We start from the raw sequence: 18,002 nt of genomic DNA on the forward strand, positions 1-18,002 counted from the left end.
AATGCTTGCTCCAAAGTGTTCCCAATGATGAGTTGATGAGCTAAGTGTGTGTCTTGCCACGGCGGATGCCCTTTTATATCATTTTGATATCAGCAATGTTTCTGATCTTATAGCTTCACAGAAGGTGATTGGCTGTGCCATGATGTGACTAGACTAGAGAAACCACAGGATTGTGTCTTGATGTTGTTCTGAAACCTTTTTCCCAAATTCTGGGCTCCAAGCAGGCTGGGGTCAATATAACCAAGAGTCCTTTCACATTGCCCGCATTCCTTTGTCTTGCATCAGCTGAATCACAGGTTCTTTCTTCAGAGAAGGCATGACTATGCAAGTTTTAATCACAGCAGAAGTTTCTGTATTGGTGCACAAAGCACTGCATATTCAGTGATCTATATAAGCTGTACCACAGGTATGGTATAGTCAATCTGCTGTATTTTCTTTTCTCTTGTATGTCGTCATTGAAAATGTATTTTATTTTAAGGCATTGGCTTCCCTTAGTATGGTCAAAGGGCTAGACTTCAAGAGCTACTCATGAAAGATATCCTGACTGGTGATCCCATTGAGTTTAACAGCCACTGAAGGATTTGCCATAGTACATTGACAGGGACTCCTTCGGGTGTTGTGAATTTTTAAATACAGGGATGCCTCCACACCTATCCCCTTGTTAAATCCATATAATCGCATATTTGCATATCTGGGACAAAGTGCAGCCATTGCTGTTCTGTTTCTCTTGAGAGAGAAGTTCCATCCTTTGATTAGAAGAGGGGACCAAAATTTATCTGGTCCACTTGGTTTGTAATGTATTTGCAATGGCATCAATAATCACTGCTACAGCTATTGATACTCAAAGTAGTATGGTTGTGGGCCTTGGGATTCTGGGATGGTGAATAAGACCGAGAATACTATAGTGCCTCTGTATTGCTCCATGGTGCGGCCTGAGTATTGCGTTCAGTTCTGGTTGCCGTATTAAAAAAAAAAGATATAGCGGCATTAGAAAAGGTTCAAAGAAGAGCGACCAGAGGAGACTCTTCTCAAATGAGGAAAGGCTAAAAAGGTTAGGATTCAGCTTGGAAAAGAGACAGATGAGGGGAGATATGATTTGAGGTCTACAAAATCCTGAGTGGTGTAGAACAAGTAGAAGTAAATCGATTTTTTTTTATTCATTCCAAAGTCTAGGGGACACTCAATGAAGTTACGTGGAAATACTTTTAAAACCAAAAAGAAGGAAATATTTTTTTCACTGAACTAATAGCTAAGCTCTAGACGCCGGAGGCTGTGGTAACAGTGGTTAGCATATCTGGGTTTAAAAAAAGGTTTTGACAAATTCCTGAAGGAAAAGTCCATAGTCTCCTTTTGAGACGGAGAAGCAACTGCTTGCTTTGGGATTGGTAGCATGGAATGTTGCCATGATTTGAGTTTCTGCCAGGTACTTGTGACCTGGCTTGGCCACTGTTGGAAACAGGATACTGGACTAGGTGGACCATTGGTCTGACCCAGTATGGCTACCCTTATGTTCTTATGACAGACTCACGAGTGATATTCTTTTTAAGACAAAGTGACGGAAATTTTAAACCACATTAGGACCACTTTATCATTCTGCAAACTTTACATCTCATTCCTGTCACACCTCTGAAGTATTAGTCTATTCCAAATAAACAGTCCTTTTCTCTAAGGAGTAGCTTCCAAGGGTTCTCTCATTCCAGATCCTAAAGTACAGAAACCACCATTGTGTACAAAGGTCAAAACTAGGATTCCTAGGTTGGCAGATCTTCCTTCGTGTGGAGGTTGAGGTTTTTACACACTGTTGACCTAGATTTCTAAAAGTTGTAATTCTTGACAGTCTCCTCTAAATTTCCCTCCCAAAAGAGCCTCCAGGGCCTAATGACAAAAGTTTCTGTAAGGGAAAGGAATTTCTAAACCACAGGCCCATACTGTTAAATCTGTTCTCTACCATGTGATAGAGGATGGGAGATTTTACTCTAGGTACTTCTGGTTCCTAGGAGAAGCAGGGGGTCTCGTTCATTCTAGCCCTCAGAACCCTTATTATATCTGTGGGAAAAGTTCAAGGTTTGTTTTGAGGAATCATTCTCACATTCCTGGATCAAGAACACTTAAACTACCCCAACGTACAGATAATTTTAGATCATAGGAAGTGTTTCAGATGGCAGTGCTCTGGGCCTACCAAAAATCTAATTCTCCCTTTGTACCTAGCATCAGTTCCACAGGTGTTCATCGGATGTCCCACTATTGTCACAACATGTCTACACATGCTGTGAATGTGGGTTTCTATTTTGTTTTTTTCCTACCTGGACAATTGGCAAGTCAGAAGCAAGAACAAATTGATGCATTTATGTATTTTTATTTTATTTCTGCATTTGTACCCCACATTTTCCAATCACGTCTGTTCAATGTGGCTTACAGTTTACGTCAATTTAAAACCTGTTACATTGTCACATAGAATGTGTGTCTTGTTCAATTTCTGTAAGTGATTGCGCTTCAAGGTGTGTTGGTGTCTAGTTTGTGCGGGATGATCGAAAAAAGAGATTTTCTGAAGTAGTGGGCTTTCAGGTGTTTTCAGAAAGTTATATAGTCATTCGTGCTTTTCAGAACTTTTGGTGTTGTGTTCCATATCTTAGGACAAATGTATGTGAAGTTGATTGAGTATGAAGATATGTATTTTAGGCCTCAACATCTGGGAAAGTGTAGGGTGAGGTAGGTTCTTGCTCCTTTTGTTTGCGTTGCGTATAGGTAGTTCTGTTAAGTTTGTCATGTATTCCAGTGCAAGGCCAAAAATTATTCTATAGGCCAGGGAGCAAGTTTTGAAGGATTTGTTTGCGTTGCGTATAGGTAGTTCTGTTAAGTTTGTCATGTATTCCAGTGCAAGGCCAAAAATTATTCTATAGGCCAGGGAGCAAGTTTTGAAGGATATGTTTGCTTTGATGGGAAGCTGGTCTTGTGCTTTCAAATTGATTTATTCTGCATATTTATGTAGATTTTGCTCACACCTTTTTCAGTAGTAGCTTAAGGTGAGTTACATTCAGGTACATTGGATATTTCTCTGTCCCATGAGCGCTCACAATCTTAAGTTTGTACCTGAGGCAATGGAGGGTAAAGTGACTTGCCCAAGATCACAAGGAGCAGCAGCAGGATTTGAACCGGCCACCTCTGGATTGCAAGACCTGTGCTCTAACCACTTGGCCACTCCTCCACTCAGCCTTGCAGCTGTATTTTGTGCTTTTTGTAGTTTCTTTAGTAGTTCCCTACATCCAGCATAAATTCCGTTGATGTGGTCTGCATGGGTGAGAACCATGGATTGGACTAGTGCTCGGAATACATCTCTCAGGAAGTAGTTTTTTCTGTGTTTCAATTTCCACATGGTTTCAAACATTTTCTTCATAGTGTTTGATTTGTTTATTGAAGCATAAATTGTGGTCAGTTGTGACTCCTAGGATTTTTAGGTTGTCCGATATTGGGAGGGATGTGCCCATGGCGTTGTTTGGGAAGCGTTTGGTATCATGTGATGTGAGTATTGAGCAGGTTTTTTTTTTTTTTTTTTTTGGGGGGGGGGGTGTTCCCTTGTTTAGTTTGAGCTTGAAAGATGGTGCTGATTCCATTATGTTTATGCTGTCTGCAATCCTGGTCATGAGTGCATCAGAATTTTGAGGAAGTTTTATATTTGAACTTGCTGCCTTGCTTGGCAGTTTATAAGGTCTCTGTGAGATACAGCTTGAATCAAATCCTAGCTTTTCCAGTGAGCTGGAGCACATTGGCCTCGTGTGGATTTCTGTTTGACAACATACAATGTTAAACTTTAGGTATCTAGGAATAATGGATTACTGTTCTATTCCATGAAATGTCAGAAATAAAAAGATGTGGTTCTTAACTAGATTCTTCTTTTGAAGTAAGAATGTCTCTAGGAATTGTATCCTTATTTCCAAGGTAGTAACATGAGGAAAGGAAGTTAAAATTGTAAGTTCTAATTGTTCTGTATAGTAGATGCCAAATCTTCTTCAGTGGGGGATCCTATTGTAAATCTTAGAATGCTTTGTCAAACTCCCATGGGGCAACTGATGCAGAAAGCCATATAAGTACATAAATATTGCCACACTGGGAAAGGCCAAAGGTCCATCAAGCCCAGATCTGTTTCCAACAGTGGCCAATCCAGGTCACAAATACCCAGCAAGATCCCCAAAAAGTGCAAAACATTTTATACTGCCTATCCCAGAAATAGTGGATTTTCCCCAAGTCCATTTAATAATGGTCTACGGACTTTTCCTTTAGGAAGCCGTCCAAACCTTTTTTTAAACTCCGCTAAGCTAACCACCTTTACCACATTCTCTGGCAATGAATTCTAGAGTTTAATTACACGTTGAGTGAAGAAAAATGTTCTCAGATTCGTTTTGCTTTCAAAATCTGCACTCTGGTTCACAGAATTATCTACGGCGAAGCCCCGGAATACATGACTGACCTCATAGACCTACCAACCAGAAACACAATCAGATCAACATGAGCATACCTAAACCTCCACTACCCAAACTGCAAAGGACACTTAAATACAAATCAACATATGCATCCAGCTTCTCCTATATAAGCACACAACTGTGGAACGCACTACCAAAAGCCGTGAAAACAACTTATAACTACCTAAACTTCCGAAAATTACTAAAAACCAATATGTTCAAAAAGGCTTACCCCACTGACCCAACTTAAATATCTAAGCCCTGTGACACAACGAAACTAAGCAACTAATGATCATAAACTACCCCTTCTGCTCCTCTTTATGATTCCTTAATGTGTCTGCACACAAGTACTTCGACCACAACACCTGAATGTATTTGTTTCTTTACCGGTGTTGGCGAATGCCTCACGGTATTATGTAAGCCACATTGAACCTGCAAAAAGGTGGGAAAATGTGGGATACAAATGCATCAAATAAATACATAAATTGACTACATTGTAGCTTCATCGCATGCCCCCTAGTCCTAGTATTTTTGGAAAGCGTAAACAGACGCTTCACATCTACCCTTCAACTCCCACTCATTATTTTATAGACCTCTATCATATCTCCACTCAGCCGCCTTTTCTCCCAGCTGAAGAGCCCTAGCCGCTGTAGCCTTTCCTCATAGGGAAGTCGTCCCAGCCCCTTTATCATTTTTCGTCGCCCTTCTCTGCACCTTTTCTAATTCCACTATATCTTTTTTGAGATGCGGCGACCAGAATTGAACACAATATTCGAGGTGCGGTCGTACCATGGAGCAATACAAAGGAATTATAACATCCTCACTTTTGTTTTCCATTCCTTTCCTAATAATACCTAACATTCTATTTGCATTCTTAGCTGCAGCAGCACACTGAGCAGAAGGTTTCAACGTATCATCAACAACGACACCTAGATCCCTTTCTTGGTCTGTGACTCCTAACGTGGAACCTTGCATGACGTAGCTATAATTCGTGTTTCTCTTTCCCACATGCATCACTTTGCACTTACATTAAACATCATCTGCCATTTAGACGCCCAGTCTCGTAAGGTCCTCTTGTAATTTTTCACAATCCTCCCGCAATTTAATGACTTTGAATAACTTTGTCATCAGCAAATTTAATTACCTCACTAGTTACTCCCATCTCTCGGTCATTTATAAATGTTAAAAAGCAGCGGCACCAGACTCCTGGGGAACCCCACTAACTACCCTTCTTCATTGAGAATACTGACCATTTAACCCTACTCTGTTTTCTATCTTTTAACCAGTTTTTAATCCACAATAGAACACTACCTCCTATCCTGTGACTCTCCAATTTCCTGAGGTACTTTGTCAAACGCCTTCTGAAAATCCAGATACACAATATCAACCGGCTCACCTTTATCCACATGTTTGTTCACCCCTTCAAAGAAATGTAGTAGATAGGTGAGGCAAGATTTCCCTTCACTAAATCCATGTTGACTTTCTCATTAATCCATGCTTTTGAACATGCTCTGTAATTTTGTTCTTAATAATCTCTACCATTTTGCCCTGCACCAACGTCGGACTCGCCGGTCTATAATTTCCCGGATTTCCTCTGGAACCTTTTTTAAAAATCGGCATTACGTTGGCCACCCTCCAATCTTCCGGTACCACGCTCGATTTTAAGGATAAATTACATATTATTAACAATAGCTCCGCAAGCTTATTTTTCAGTTCTATCAGTACTCTGGGATGAATACCATTCGGTCCAGGAGAATTGCTGCTCTTCAGTTTGTAGAACTGCCCCATTACATTCTCCAGGTTTACAGAGAATTCATTAAATTTCTCTGACTCGTCAGCTTCGAATACCATTTCCAGCACCGGTATCCCACCCAAATCTTCCTTGGTGAAGACCGAAGCAAAGAATTCATTTAATCTCTCCGCTACGGCTTTGTCTTCCCTGATCGCCCCTTTTACTCCTCGGTCATCTAGTGGTCCAACTGATTCTTTTGCTGGCTTCATGCTTTTAATATACCTAAAAAAAATTTTTTACTATGTGTGTTTGCCTCCAACGCAATCTTTTTTTCAAAGTCCCTCTTAGCCTTCCTTATCAGCGCTTTGCATTACCTCCCGTACCAGATCATGCACTCCACTAAGGACTAGGTCTAGAATTTTTCCTTCTCTCGTCGGCTCCTGTACCAGCTGCTCCATAAAGCAGTCCTTGATTTCATATGTTAGAGCTCTGCCCTTAATCTCGGCACAGAGTTTTTTTTAATGTATGCATAAACAAGAAAAAATGTCAACATTAAATGCAGTAAACAAATACTAGGCAAATAGGTTGCATGCAAAAAATGTGTGCTAATGTGGGAATACATGCCGGTCATACGCACAGATGGATCTGAACTAGTGGTAGCTGTATTTTGCACACAAAAAAGCTTTTGGCACCTGGAGCTGTGTGTGCTAGAATGCTATTCTGTGCGTTCAGGTTTTGCAGTACCAATATTCATGTGGAGAATTAGCATTCCAACACATGCACAAATGTATGCGCATGTGACTCCAAATGCCGATTTCAAATTGTTGCAATATCAAATTTGTCTGCAGTCCAGCACTTTTACTCTTTGTTCAAACATTCTTTTTAACCTATCTTTTTCAGTAAAGCTGGAAAAAGTTATGGGTCCTGTATGCATGCAGTAAAGACAAGAAGCAGGCATTAAATCTTCTCTAAGGCTAACCATAAAAGAACAAGCTACACTTAGATCATGCGTCAAAACACCAGCATTAGAAAGCCTTGCACTCAATCTTCTGGTCTTCTGTGCTTTTCTTTTGTATCTGCATTGAATAAATATCTTCTTTGCTTTGGGATTTAGCTTTATGATGTCAGCCTAAGTCTTTGCGTGAAAGAACAGCACAAGGGGCTTTACAAGACTGGAGTAAACAATGTTTCTTTAGTCAGACCTGATACGGGCAGTGTTTTTTTGGTGTCACAGCACCTGCACTAAGGGTCTGTCAAATCTGCGAGCCAAAGTTTTTAATCCAAGTCTGTCTTGAGACACACTGCAAACAGGGTATCTCACCTGTGCAGGTGATTTCCAGTGACGTCAAGTTTCATCTCTGACCGTCTAGGCTAAAAGCCCACCTTTTTGAGGCTGCTATGAATTCCTAACCTCTATTCACTCGTTCAGTACCCATGTCTATTTTATCATTCCCATCTTAATTCCCTCACCCTTATTTGTCCTGATTAGATTGTGAGCTCTGTCAAGCAGGGACTGTCTCTTCATGTTCAAGTGTACAGCTCTGCGTAGAAATTAGTAGCAGTAGGATCCTACTTCTGACACCAATTTGTAGAGCCCAAAGGATTTTTACCAAATACGAATGCTGTCAGATACAGTGGTGAAAGTCGGCCAACTTCCCACGCTTCATGACCTGCACTTTACCATAGAGCATCCAAGAGCTGCTTTGCTGGCTTGAATCCACTGCTCTAAAAGTTTTGGCCAGCGTTGTGCTGGTAAATTAACGGGCTGTCTCTCGGGTCCACCTCTGTGCTCCCCTGAGCCGAGGGGTTCCACTCCCAGCACATACATGAAGGCAGCATCCCTGGTGGTCTAATGGATTCTTCGAGGCAGGAAAGATCCCTAGTCTTTCCTGCCCACTGCTAGTGCTTCTTGCCGCATCTTCTTTAAAATGGCTGCTGAGACTTATAAGAGCGGCCTTGCTGGACATCTCCTTCCTCTTTCTTCCCTCCTCTCCATCCATGTGCATCTTCTTCCTCTCTGCCCTCCCCTCCATCCATGTCCAGAATTTCTCCTCTTCCCTCCCCTCCATCCATGTCTAGCATTTCTCCTCTCTCCCCTCCATCCATGTGTATCTTCTTCCTGTCTTCCAGATCCAGCATTTCTCTTACCCTCCCCTCCCTCCATCCATCCACGTCCAGCAACTCTCCTGTCATCCCTTCTCATCCATGTCCATTGATTCTCCTCTGCCCTCTCCTCCATATCCAGCGATTCTCCTTTGCCGAGACAAATTCCAGTTCCAACCCCCAGCACTGGCTCACCTGCCCGCCCTCAGCTCCCCGATAGCCTTCCTTTCCTTCCTGCCACCGCCCTGCCTTTATATATTTTAGTTTAGCTCAAGTCGTGTGGCGGCACCGAAAGCTGCAGCCTCGCCTCCAGCCATCCCTTTCCTCCCCTTCTGTGTCCCACCCTCGCGGAAACAGGAAATACATCAGAACGAAGAAGGCGGGACACTGAGCGGGAAGAGAAGACTGGAGGCGAGAGCCTGCTTTCTGTGCCACTGGGTGACTTGAGCAATATTTAAAGGCAGGAAGGAAAGGAAGGCTATCGGGGAGCCCAGGGCGGGCATTTGACCCGGCGCTGGGAGTCTGTGACCCTACAGCTCGCGGGGTGGGAGGAGGAGAGGCAAGCCGGCTCGCAAGATGCTAAAAAATGTAACAACCGGGTCTTGCGAGCCCGAGCCAGCTCCAGCACACGACTGGTTTTGGCAGACCTTTTGGCACTAGGGAGAGGAGAGGGATTATTGATGTGGGAAAGAATAACCTTGTTAATGAAATACCTTTTTTAGAGCTTTCTAGATAATCTGTTTTGTTTTTCTTTCAAAGCACATTGAAAAGAGATGCTTTTTTTTTTTTTTTTTTTAACAGTTCTGCTCTACAATCTTATATTTCTGTAGGAAATGGCTGTTAAAAGAGGATGGAGACTTCCTGAGTATTCAGTAACCCAGGAATTGGGACCACCTCATAAGAGAGAATTTACAGTAACATGCAGAATAGAAACATTTGTAGAAACAGGTATGTAACATTGCTTTATAACAGAGCAAATGTTTGCAATACTAGACAAAGGTTCCAAGAGTCTTAAGTGCTGGGATTATCTGATACACACTTCTCTGAAAATGCTGGCTCTAGAAGAGAAAATAATTATTGTTTTTTGCTTGTCCCCCAGTGTGAAAATACATAGTTGCTTCACATAATTGTATTCCTTCCCTAAAGGTAGGGCACAGACACTTTGAATCCTAGACTTTAAGAAGCTCAAATCCTGTGGAAGTTTGTGCATGGAAATGTCATATATTCTCCAAGCTATTACATTCTTCCCATGTGCCTGAATCCCTTGTCTTCCCAAGTTCCTCCATTATTGGGCAAAAGCACCTGCATGAGTTAACCATAGGATCTCTTCAATAGTCACTAGACCATACTCAAAACAAATGCATCCGGAAAACAGGGAGTCCATCTGCCCCTAGCTGGACAAGATTAACCTCCCCCCTCCCCCACCTATCCTTCACCTTGGGGAAAAGGTGTTGAAGGCCTGATCTCGCTGCTTATTATGCCTTGACTTGGGTTCTTGCCACAGGTTTTGTATAGTGGAACACCTTGCCCCAGTGCTTGTATACTCAGTACGTGTGGCATTTTCTACAATCAATTCCTGTATTGCCTCTTAAATTGTTAAAAAGGTCTTTTGCAGTGTTCATTAAATGAATGCCATTGATTCTGCACAAATCAGGACAGTTGATGGATGCGCATTCATTTTGCCCCTGATAGCCACCTCTCCTGAGAAGCCAAAGATTGATCAATCTATTCAGCTTCAATAATCAATGTTTCAAATGATTCCTTGGCAACAAGCTTTGAAAACAAATAGTTTATAATTTATTCCAGCATTTGATATACAGCTTTTTGTTTATATAAAAAAAAGAAAAAAAAGAAAAACAGCAGTTTACAATATCCAAATAATCATAGAACAAATATAAACTAATAGGCAAAGTAAGCGACCAACAATAAGAATAGAGATGCATTTCTAAATTTAAGTCATGGTTATTACAGGAATAGGATGGAGATTACGTAAGGTTTTCTGTCTGTGGCCGGTACCTCTCAAGACTCTCCACTTTCATGCCATTATTGGTGTATATAAGCCTATCCTAAATAAAAATGCCTTGAGATTTTGCTTTAAATTTTGGAAGTATGATTCCATTTGTAAATGTTGTGGGAAGTGTTTCCATAAGGAGGTGTTAACTGCACTAAAAATTGAGTTCCGGAAGTGTAGTGAAAAGATGGTACTGCCAAAAGGTTTTCTTGGGAGGAGCACAATATTCTCATAGATGAATAACTACAAACCCACAACCATAAACACTCCATGGACACACCCTCCCCATCTCAGACAGCCTAAAAATACTCGGCGTCACAATCGCAACCTTACTCTTGAGAGCCAAGTAAACTCTGTAATAAAATGTTCTACTCAATGTGGAAACTTAAACGCGTAAAACTTTTCTTCCTGAGGGAAATTTTTTGAAATCTAATACAATCAATGGTCCTAAGCCAAGCAGATTATTGCAAAGGAATCTATGCGGGATGTAAAGAACAACTCACAAAAAAACTCCAAACCACCCAAAACACAGCGGCCAGGCTGATATTCGGCAAAACACGTGTTCTGTCAATAAGGGTGGGACCATGTCACTCCTTTAAGTAATTTCACCACTGTGCTCTGAAGAATTTGAGGGTGACTAGATCTAATGAACGAATTCCTTTTGAGCAAAGAGTTGCAATAGTTGATGCTCCTAACTGCTTATGCTGTACTAGTGAAGATGGATTTAACCAAATGCATCATACAGTGGGGGAAATAAGTATTTGATCCCTTGCTGATTTTGTAAGTTTGCCCACTGACAAAGACATGAGCAGCCCATAATTGAAGGGTAGGTTATTGGTAACAGTGAGAGATAGCACATCACAAATTAAATCCGGAAAATCACATTGTGGAAAGTATATGAATTTATTTGCATTCTGCAGAGGGAAATAAGTATTTGATCCCCCACTAACCAGTAAGAGATCTGGCCCCTACAGACCAGGTAGATGCTCCAAATCAACTCGTTACCTGCATGACAGACAGCTGTCGGCAATGGTCACCTGTATGAAAGACACCTGTCCACAGACTCAGTGAATCAGTCAGACTCTAACCTCTACAAAATGGCCAAGAGCAAGGAGCTGTCTAAGGATGTCAGGGACAAGATCATACACCTGCACAAGGCTGGAATGGGCTACAAAACCATCAGTAAGACGCTGGGCGAGAAGGAGACAACTGTTGGTGCCATAGTAAGAAAATGGAAGAAGTACAAAATGACTGTCAATCGACAAAGATCTGGGGCTCCACGCAAAATCTCACCTCGTGGGGTATCCTTGATCATGAGGAAGGTTAGAAATCAGCCTACAACTACAAGGGGGGAACTTGTCAATGATCTCAAGGCAGCTGGGACCACTGTCACCACGAAAACCATTGGTAACACATTACGACATAACGGATTGCAATCCTGCAGTGCCCGCAAGGTCCCCCTGCTCCGGAAGGCACATGTGACGGCCCGTCTGAAGTTTGCCAGTGAACACCTGGATGATGCCGAGAGTGATTGGGAGAAGGTGCTGTGGTCAGATGAGACAAAAATTGAGCTCTTTGGCATGAACTCAACTCGCCGTGTTTGGAGGAAGAGAAATGCTGCCTATGACCCAAAGAACACCGTCCCCACTGTCAAGCATGGAGGTGGAAATGTTATGTTTTGGGGGTGTTTCTCTGCTAAGGGCACAGGACTACTTCACCGCATCAATGGGAGAATGGATGGGGCCATGTACCGTACAATTCTGAGTGACAACCTCCTTCCCTCCGCCAGGGCCTTAAAAATGGGTCGTGGCTGGGTCTTCCAGCACGACAATGACCCAAAACATACAGCCAAGGCAACAAAGGAGTGGCTCAGGAAGAAGCACATTAGGGTCATGGAGTGGCCTAGCCAGTCACCAGACCTTAATCCCATTGAAAACTTATGGAGGGAGCTGAAGCTGCGAGTTGGCAAGCGACAGCCCAGAACTCTTAATGATTTAGAGATGATCTGCAAAGAGGAGTGGACCAAAATTCCTCCTGACATGTGTGCAAACCTCATCATCAACTACAGAAGACGTCTGACCGCTGTGCTTGCCAACAAGGGTTTTGCCACCAAGTATTAGGTCTTGTTTGCCAGAGGGATCAAATACTTATTTCCCTCTGCAGAATGCAAATAAATTCATATACTTTCCACAATGTGATTTTCCGGATTTAATTTGTGATGTGCTATCTCTCACTGTTACCAATAACCTACCCTTCAGTTATGGGCTGCTCATGTCTTTGTCAGTGGGCAAACTTACAAAATCAGCAAGGGATCAAATACTTATTTCCCCCACTGTATATAGTTTGAAAACTTTTTTTATTTTAGAGACAGCGTAGATATGCTTGAAAGAGTTCTCATCCAGAGTTATACCCAGGAATTTTAAGGTCGAGATGCTCATAATCAAGGTACCAGACATAAGGGTTGGTGAAATACAAGATTGCAGGCCATTCTGGTTGATTATCATTACCTTAGTTTTTTCAGCATTTAATTTCATCTTATGTGGGAGTAGTCAATTGGCAATCCTAGCAAGTTTATCAATGGGTAAGGTAATGCTCTGCAGATTCTGTATACCTAAGGTTGTTAGGATATGGAAATCATTCATTAGTGTAAGTGAAGCCTGTCAGGTCAAGTGGTTGGATTAATTCAAGCAAGGGGGCCTGGGGAACTGAGGAACTGAGTTCGATTCCCAGCACAGGCAGCTCCTTGTGACTCTGGGCAGGTCACTTAACCCTCCATTGCCCCATGTAAACCGCATTGAGCCTGCCATGAGCGGGGAAAGCGTGGGGTACAAATGTAATAATAATATAAATATGAAAAGTGGGATTCAAGTAATGAACCATGAGGTACCCCACAGATGTATTCAATCTTATACAGAGCCATACATAAGTGATCTGTTATGTATAATATGAACTGTTCTAAGACAAAAAGAAATACTAATTAGCTTTAGTTTTACATACACAACTTTTAAATAGCCATTTTGTATAAGTATGTACATAGGTAAAAAGTAAAGCTATATAGCACCTATTTTCATGTGATATGCTTTGGCATTCCCAGGGGCAGAATTGCAATATATATATGTATGTACATATGTTTACACAGGTGTAAATTTGTGCAACAGCATTTGCACTTTACAGAGGATTTTTCTAGGAGTCTATGTGCCTCTTATAAGTTGCTTCTATTAAAAAAAAATAACGTCCATTATATGTGGTAGTAAATAAACTTATAAGGTGGAAGCTCACTTTCAACTTACATGTAATAGTACTCAAATATTTAATATAAATTAGGTCATCAGAAAGTAGGCATCAATAATGCAAGTGCTATTGATACCGCATAATTCTCATGGATTCATTTTTCAATATTAATGCAAAACAAACTTGTTGTAGTATAACAAAGCAAACAAGGTGATTTGCTTTCAAATTTTCAAATAACAAAAGGCCCAGTCTTGGGCTACTGGGCCTTTATAAAATAGGCATAAACTAGGTCGAGGTTTTTTTTTTTTTCCAAATTTTTATACCTTGTTTATAAAATTATCCCCAGAAACACTAAAGTACTTACGTGGAGTCCTAAAAATTTTAAAGTTTTAGGGGTCCTTTTACTAAGGTGTGCTAAAAAATGGCCTGCGGCAGTGTAGGCGCATGTTTTGGGTGCGCACAGAATCATTTTTCAGCACACCTGCAAAAAATGCCTTTTTAAAAAAATTTTTTGTTGAAAATGGACATATGGCAAAATGAAAATTGCCGCGCATCCATTTTGGGTCTGAGACCTTACCACCGGGTGGTAATGACCTACATGCGTCAAATGCCACTTGACGCGCGTCCGATAATAAAAATTATTTTTTGAACGTGTGTATCGGATGCGCGCCAAAAATGGAATTTACTGCAACAGCCACGTGGTATCTGGGTGGTAACTCCATTTTGGCACACATTGGGTGCGCATAGATGCTTACACGGCTTAGTAAAAGGGCCCCTTAGGAAAGCCATGATTTTAACAAAATGCTCTTGACTTTTGTTTCCTCCCTCATACAGGAACAGGGTCAACTAAAAAAGTGGCAAAACGAATTGCTGCTGAAAAATTGGTTACCAGACTTCAGAATTTACTCGCAGAAAACATCAACTTTTCACTTGTGAGTATGTGTGGCTTAAAGGGGCATTTTCCAAGCCTGGCAAGAATGGAAGTAAAATACGTGGGAGGTGGAAATTTTTAACAGTGCAAGTACTGTTGCTTCATTCATGTTTCCAGAAGACAGTGCACATATAGGATGTCATTGTACCCTAAGTAAATGTAGGGTTCAGGAATAGAAATTCACTGGCACACTGCATTGTAGTTATACTTCAGAAAAAAAAAAAAACATTCCTGCTAAAAAAAAGTGTGAATTCATGTTAGAGGGTTGATGCCAGGCTCATTCCTCTTCTGTAGCTGTGGTAAACCAGGTTGTAGATGCTAAAGTATGTACCTTTTATAGGAGAAGTGAAATCAGAATCGGTACTAATTCGGTGTTTTTAGAAAATGTTTCAAATCTGCAAAAATGAAACAAACCCTTTTCTGCTACTATTTTCAAAATTGGAAGAAAAAAAAATCATTCAGGAAGTAAACACACACACACACAGCACAATTTCAGGTACGAGAAAACAAAAATTTACCACAAAAGATGAGTATTTTAACCAATACCAAAATGAAACTTGAAAAATCAGGTGGGTTAAAAATGAATTTTTGATGTGATAGCTCCATGGTATAAATTAAGCCTATAGAGCCACAATACTACCTTCTTATTTTTGTCCTGTATATATTTTGGACATTTTGTGAAGTTACAGTACAATGAAGGAAGTGGTGTATTTTGGAGGAGCTGACCATTTTATTGCATGGCTGCAAATACCAGCAGCTGGTGGTATCAACCTGGGCAGTACAGAACATTCCTAGAAAAGTGAGTGTTAAAATACAGCTCCTCCTGTTAATGTCTCCATGTCTGCATACTTTACATCTACACCTGTAAATGCTTGGAAATTCTCTACTTATACAGTAAGAATTTGTGATACTTATTCTCTCCCCCTTTTTTTTACAAAGCCACGTGACCATGTCGACACAGCCCATTCACTTTGAATGGGCTGTGTCAGCATTACCGCACCGGCAGCTGCTAGCACACCTTTGTAAAAAGGAGTTGGGGGGGGGGGGGGGGGAATATGTGACTTGATTTCTCATGGATATATTTTTAGTGTGGAAATGACATTACACATTTCACAAAAGTTTTGAATTGTAAGGCTGTAGCAGTCATTGAGAATAACAATTTAATACCCATGTAAGAGAGGCAGAATGTGGGGAAATGCACAGCACAAACAGTTTCAGGTTTTTTTTTTGTTTTCAGTTCATTTCACACTTTTGTTTTAGGAAAAGAGTGCCTTATTGTCCTTCAAACCAGTCCCCTGTGCTTAGGTTATGCTCTCCTGCAGCAGGTGAAGACTGAAGTACTGAACTATGATGTCATCTGTTAAGAACTAGGTAGCCTCTTGGTTAGTAACTATTTCTCAGTCTCCGGCAGGTGGTAGGTCAGATAACTGGTGCAGTCCTTTTCTTGAGCAAAGTATTTCTGCAACAGAAAAAAAAAATGCTTTTAGCTAGTGTATAGTGTGCTACTGTCTTTTTTTCTCTAATAGTCTTGTTTTCAGAACTATCAGGGCTTTTTTTGTGTGTGTTTGTGTGTAGAGTTTAGGCCAGTCAAGCAGCTAATATGGTAGTAGCACAGCCAGACAATGTTGAACTGCTGTGCAGTTTGTGGGGGCGCCAGTAAATGGACACTGTGTTGGCTCTCTGTCAGGGATGTAAGTTGAGAGCGAAGAAACTGGTGGGGAAACCTTGGCACTTACTGCGATGTTCCCACTAGTGGCTTCCGCCTATGTTTACTAAGGTGCGCTTTAGGCACATTAGTGTTTTTAATGTGCATAAATGGCTTGCGCGCATTTAAACGCTAACGTACCAATAGAAATGTATAGGCACCTTAACTTTACAGGCACGTTAGAAACGCTAACGCACCTTAGTAAACATACCCCTTAGCGTCTTTTGGGGAATTTTTTGTCTGTTGCAGAGCTGGGGTTTTTTTTTTTTTTCTTTTAATGTAGTCTTGGTAGGTTCTGCCTGAGTTGAACCATCTGTGTGCCTACTGTAGAAGCAGCTTCTTTTGAGGTTGGCAAGTTTCATATCAAGGAATGTAAACTGAACATGGGGTTTCTCCTGAGTTTGTTTTATTAATGCATATAGCTTTTGTTTGAGGAGAGAGGTTGTAGCAAGAGGTCTTTTGAAATCTGTTGCCTGGGAGGTCTGCTGAATCCTCTTTTAAGTGTGTCCTGGACTGGGTGTGTTACAGGACTGAGACAATTAGGTTCCTTTGCTTCTCTGAAGGATGCTAACCTTGATTAGGTTCCAGAACAATCTCAGTTTAGAGGAGTATCTCTTAGGCGGTGGAGTCTCTTTCTGGTAAGGGTCCCTCCTTAATGTGACTTTTTTGCAGAGTTAATTGACCTCAATTTTTCAGCTGTCAGCAGCGCTTAAGATTTCAGTAGACAACTTGGGTGACAGTGTGGTTTAGATGTTTGATTGGTATTAGGAAATCTACTAAGTCTTTTCCAATGCACATAGCTGTTAATACAATATCTGCAGAATGGGAAGTTCCGGATGCAGTGTCTTGCATCAAGAACTTCACGCCTAGGTTATATCTAGTTTTCTAGAGAAGAACAGGATTAAGTTAGCTAAGGTAGATACCATGGTTTCAGCGATGACTAAAAAGACTACTATCCTGGTAGGAGGGAGTGTTAAAGGAACCCCCAAATTGTAGGATGGAGTCTTTTAAAGCAAGGTTACAGGGCTAAAGCTCAGGATAGAGAAACAGGCTGTGGTACTGCAGAGTTTGGAGGTTTTGTGTTACAGGCAGCAGTTTGTGGAAGTTATGTTGCTCGTGTATATGTTAGATGGTCAGAGCAACTAGTGGAGGTGTGTATACAACCTTCATCATTGGTAGTTGCTATTTTTGGGAACATATTACTTGATAGACGCCCTATATGGTTTGTTTAGAGCTTTGGCTAAGAAAATGGCATTTTTGTATTGCTCCATGGTGCGACCGCACCTCGAATATTGTGTTCAATTCTGGTCGCCGTATCTCAAAAAAGATATAGTTTAATTAGAAAAGGTACAGAGAAGGGCGACAAATGATAAAGGGGATGGGACGACTTCCCTATGAGGAAAGGCTAAAGCGGCTAGGGCTCTTCAGCTTGGAGAAAAGGTGGCTGAGGGGAGATAGAGGTCTATAAAATGAGTGGAGTTGAACAGGTAGATGTGAAGCGTCTGTTCACGCTTTCCAAAAATACTAGGACTAGGGGGCATGCGATGAAGCTACAATGTAGTAAATTTTAAAACGAATCTGAGAGAACTTTTCTTCACTCAACGTGTAATTAAACTCTGGAATTCGTTGCCTAGTGGACTTTAAAAAAAGGTTTGGACGGCTTCCTAAAGGAAAAGTCCATAGACCGTTATTAAATGGACTTGGGGAAAATCCACTATTTCTGGGATAAGCAGTATAAAATGTTTTGTATTTTTGGGGGGGATCTTGCCAGGTATTTGTGATCTGGATTGGCCACTGTTGGAAACAGGATGCTGGGCTTGATGGACCTTTGG

At 41.3% G+C, this 18,002-nt stretch overlaps 1 protein-coding gene across 1 annotated transcript in view; it reads left to right on the top strand.

Annotated features, from left to right (window-relative positions):
- PRKRA (protein activator of interferon induced protein kinase EIF2AK2) overlaps positions 1 to 18,002 on the top strand; it is a 36,834-nt gene that overhangs the window by 13,319 nt on the left and 5,513 nt on the right. Inside the window, exons 5-6 of the mRNA XM_030209939.1 lie at positions 9,123 to 9,240; positions 14,369 to 14,466. Coding sequence (XP_030065799.1) covers positions 9,123 to 9,240; positions 14,369 to 14,466 — 216 coding nt within the window. The remainder of the gene's footprint in view (positions 1 to 9,122; positions 9,241 to 14,368; positions 14,467 to 18,002) is intronic.

The sequence above is a fragment of the Microcaecilia unicolor genome, chromosome 7 (assembly GCF_901765095.1).
Source record: "Microcaecilia unicolor chromosome 7, aMicUni1.1, whole genome shotgun sequence".
NCBI classification, from domain to species: domain Eukaryota; kingdom Metazoa; phylum Chordata; class Amphibia; order Gymnophiona; family Siphonopidae; genus Microcaecilia; species Microcaecilia unicolor.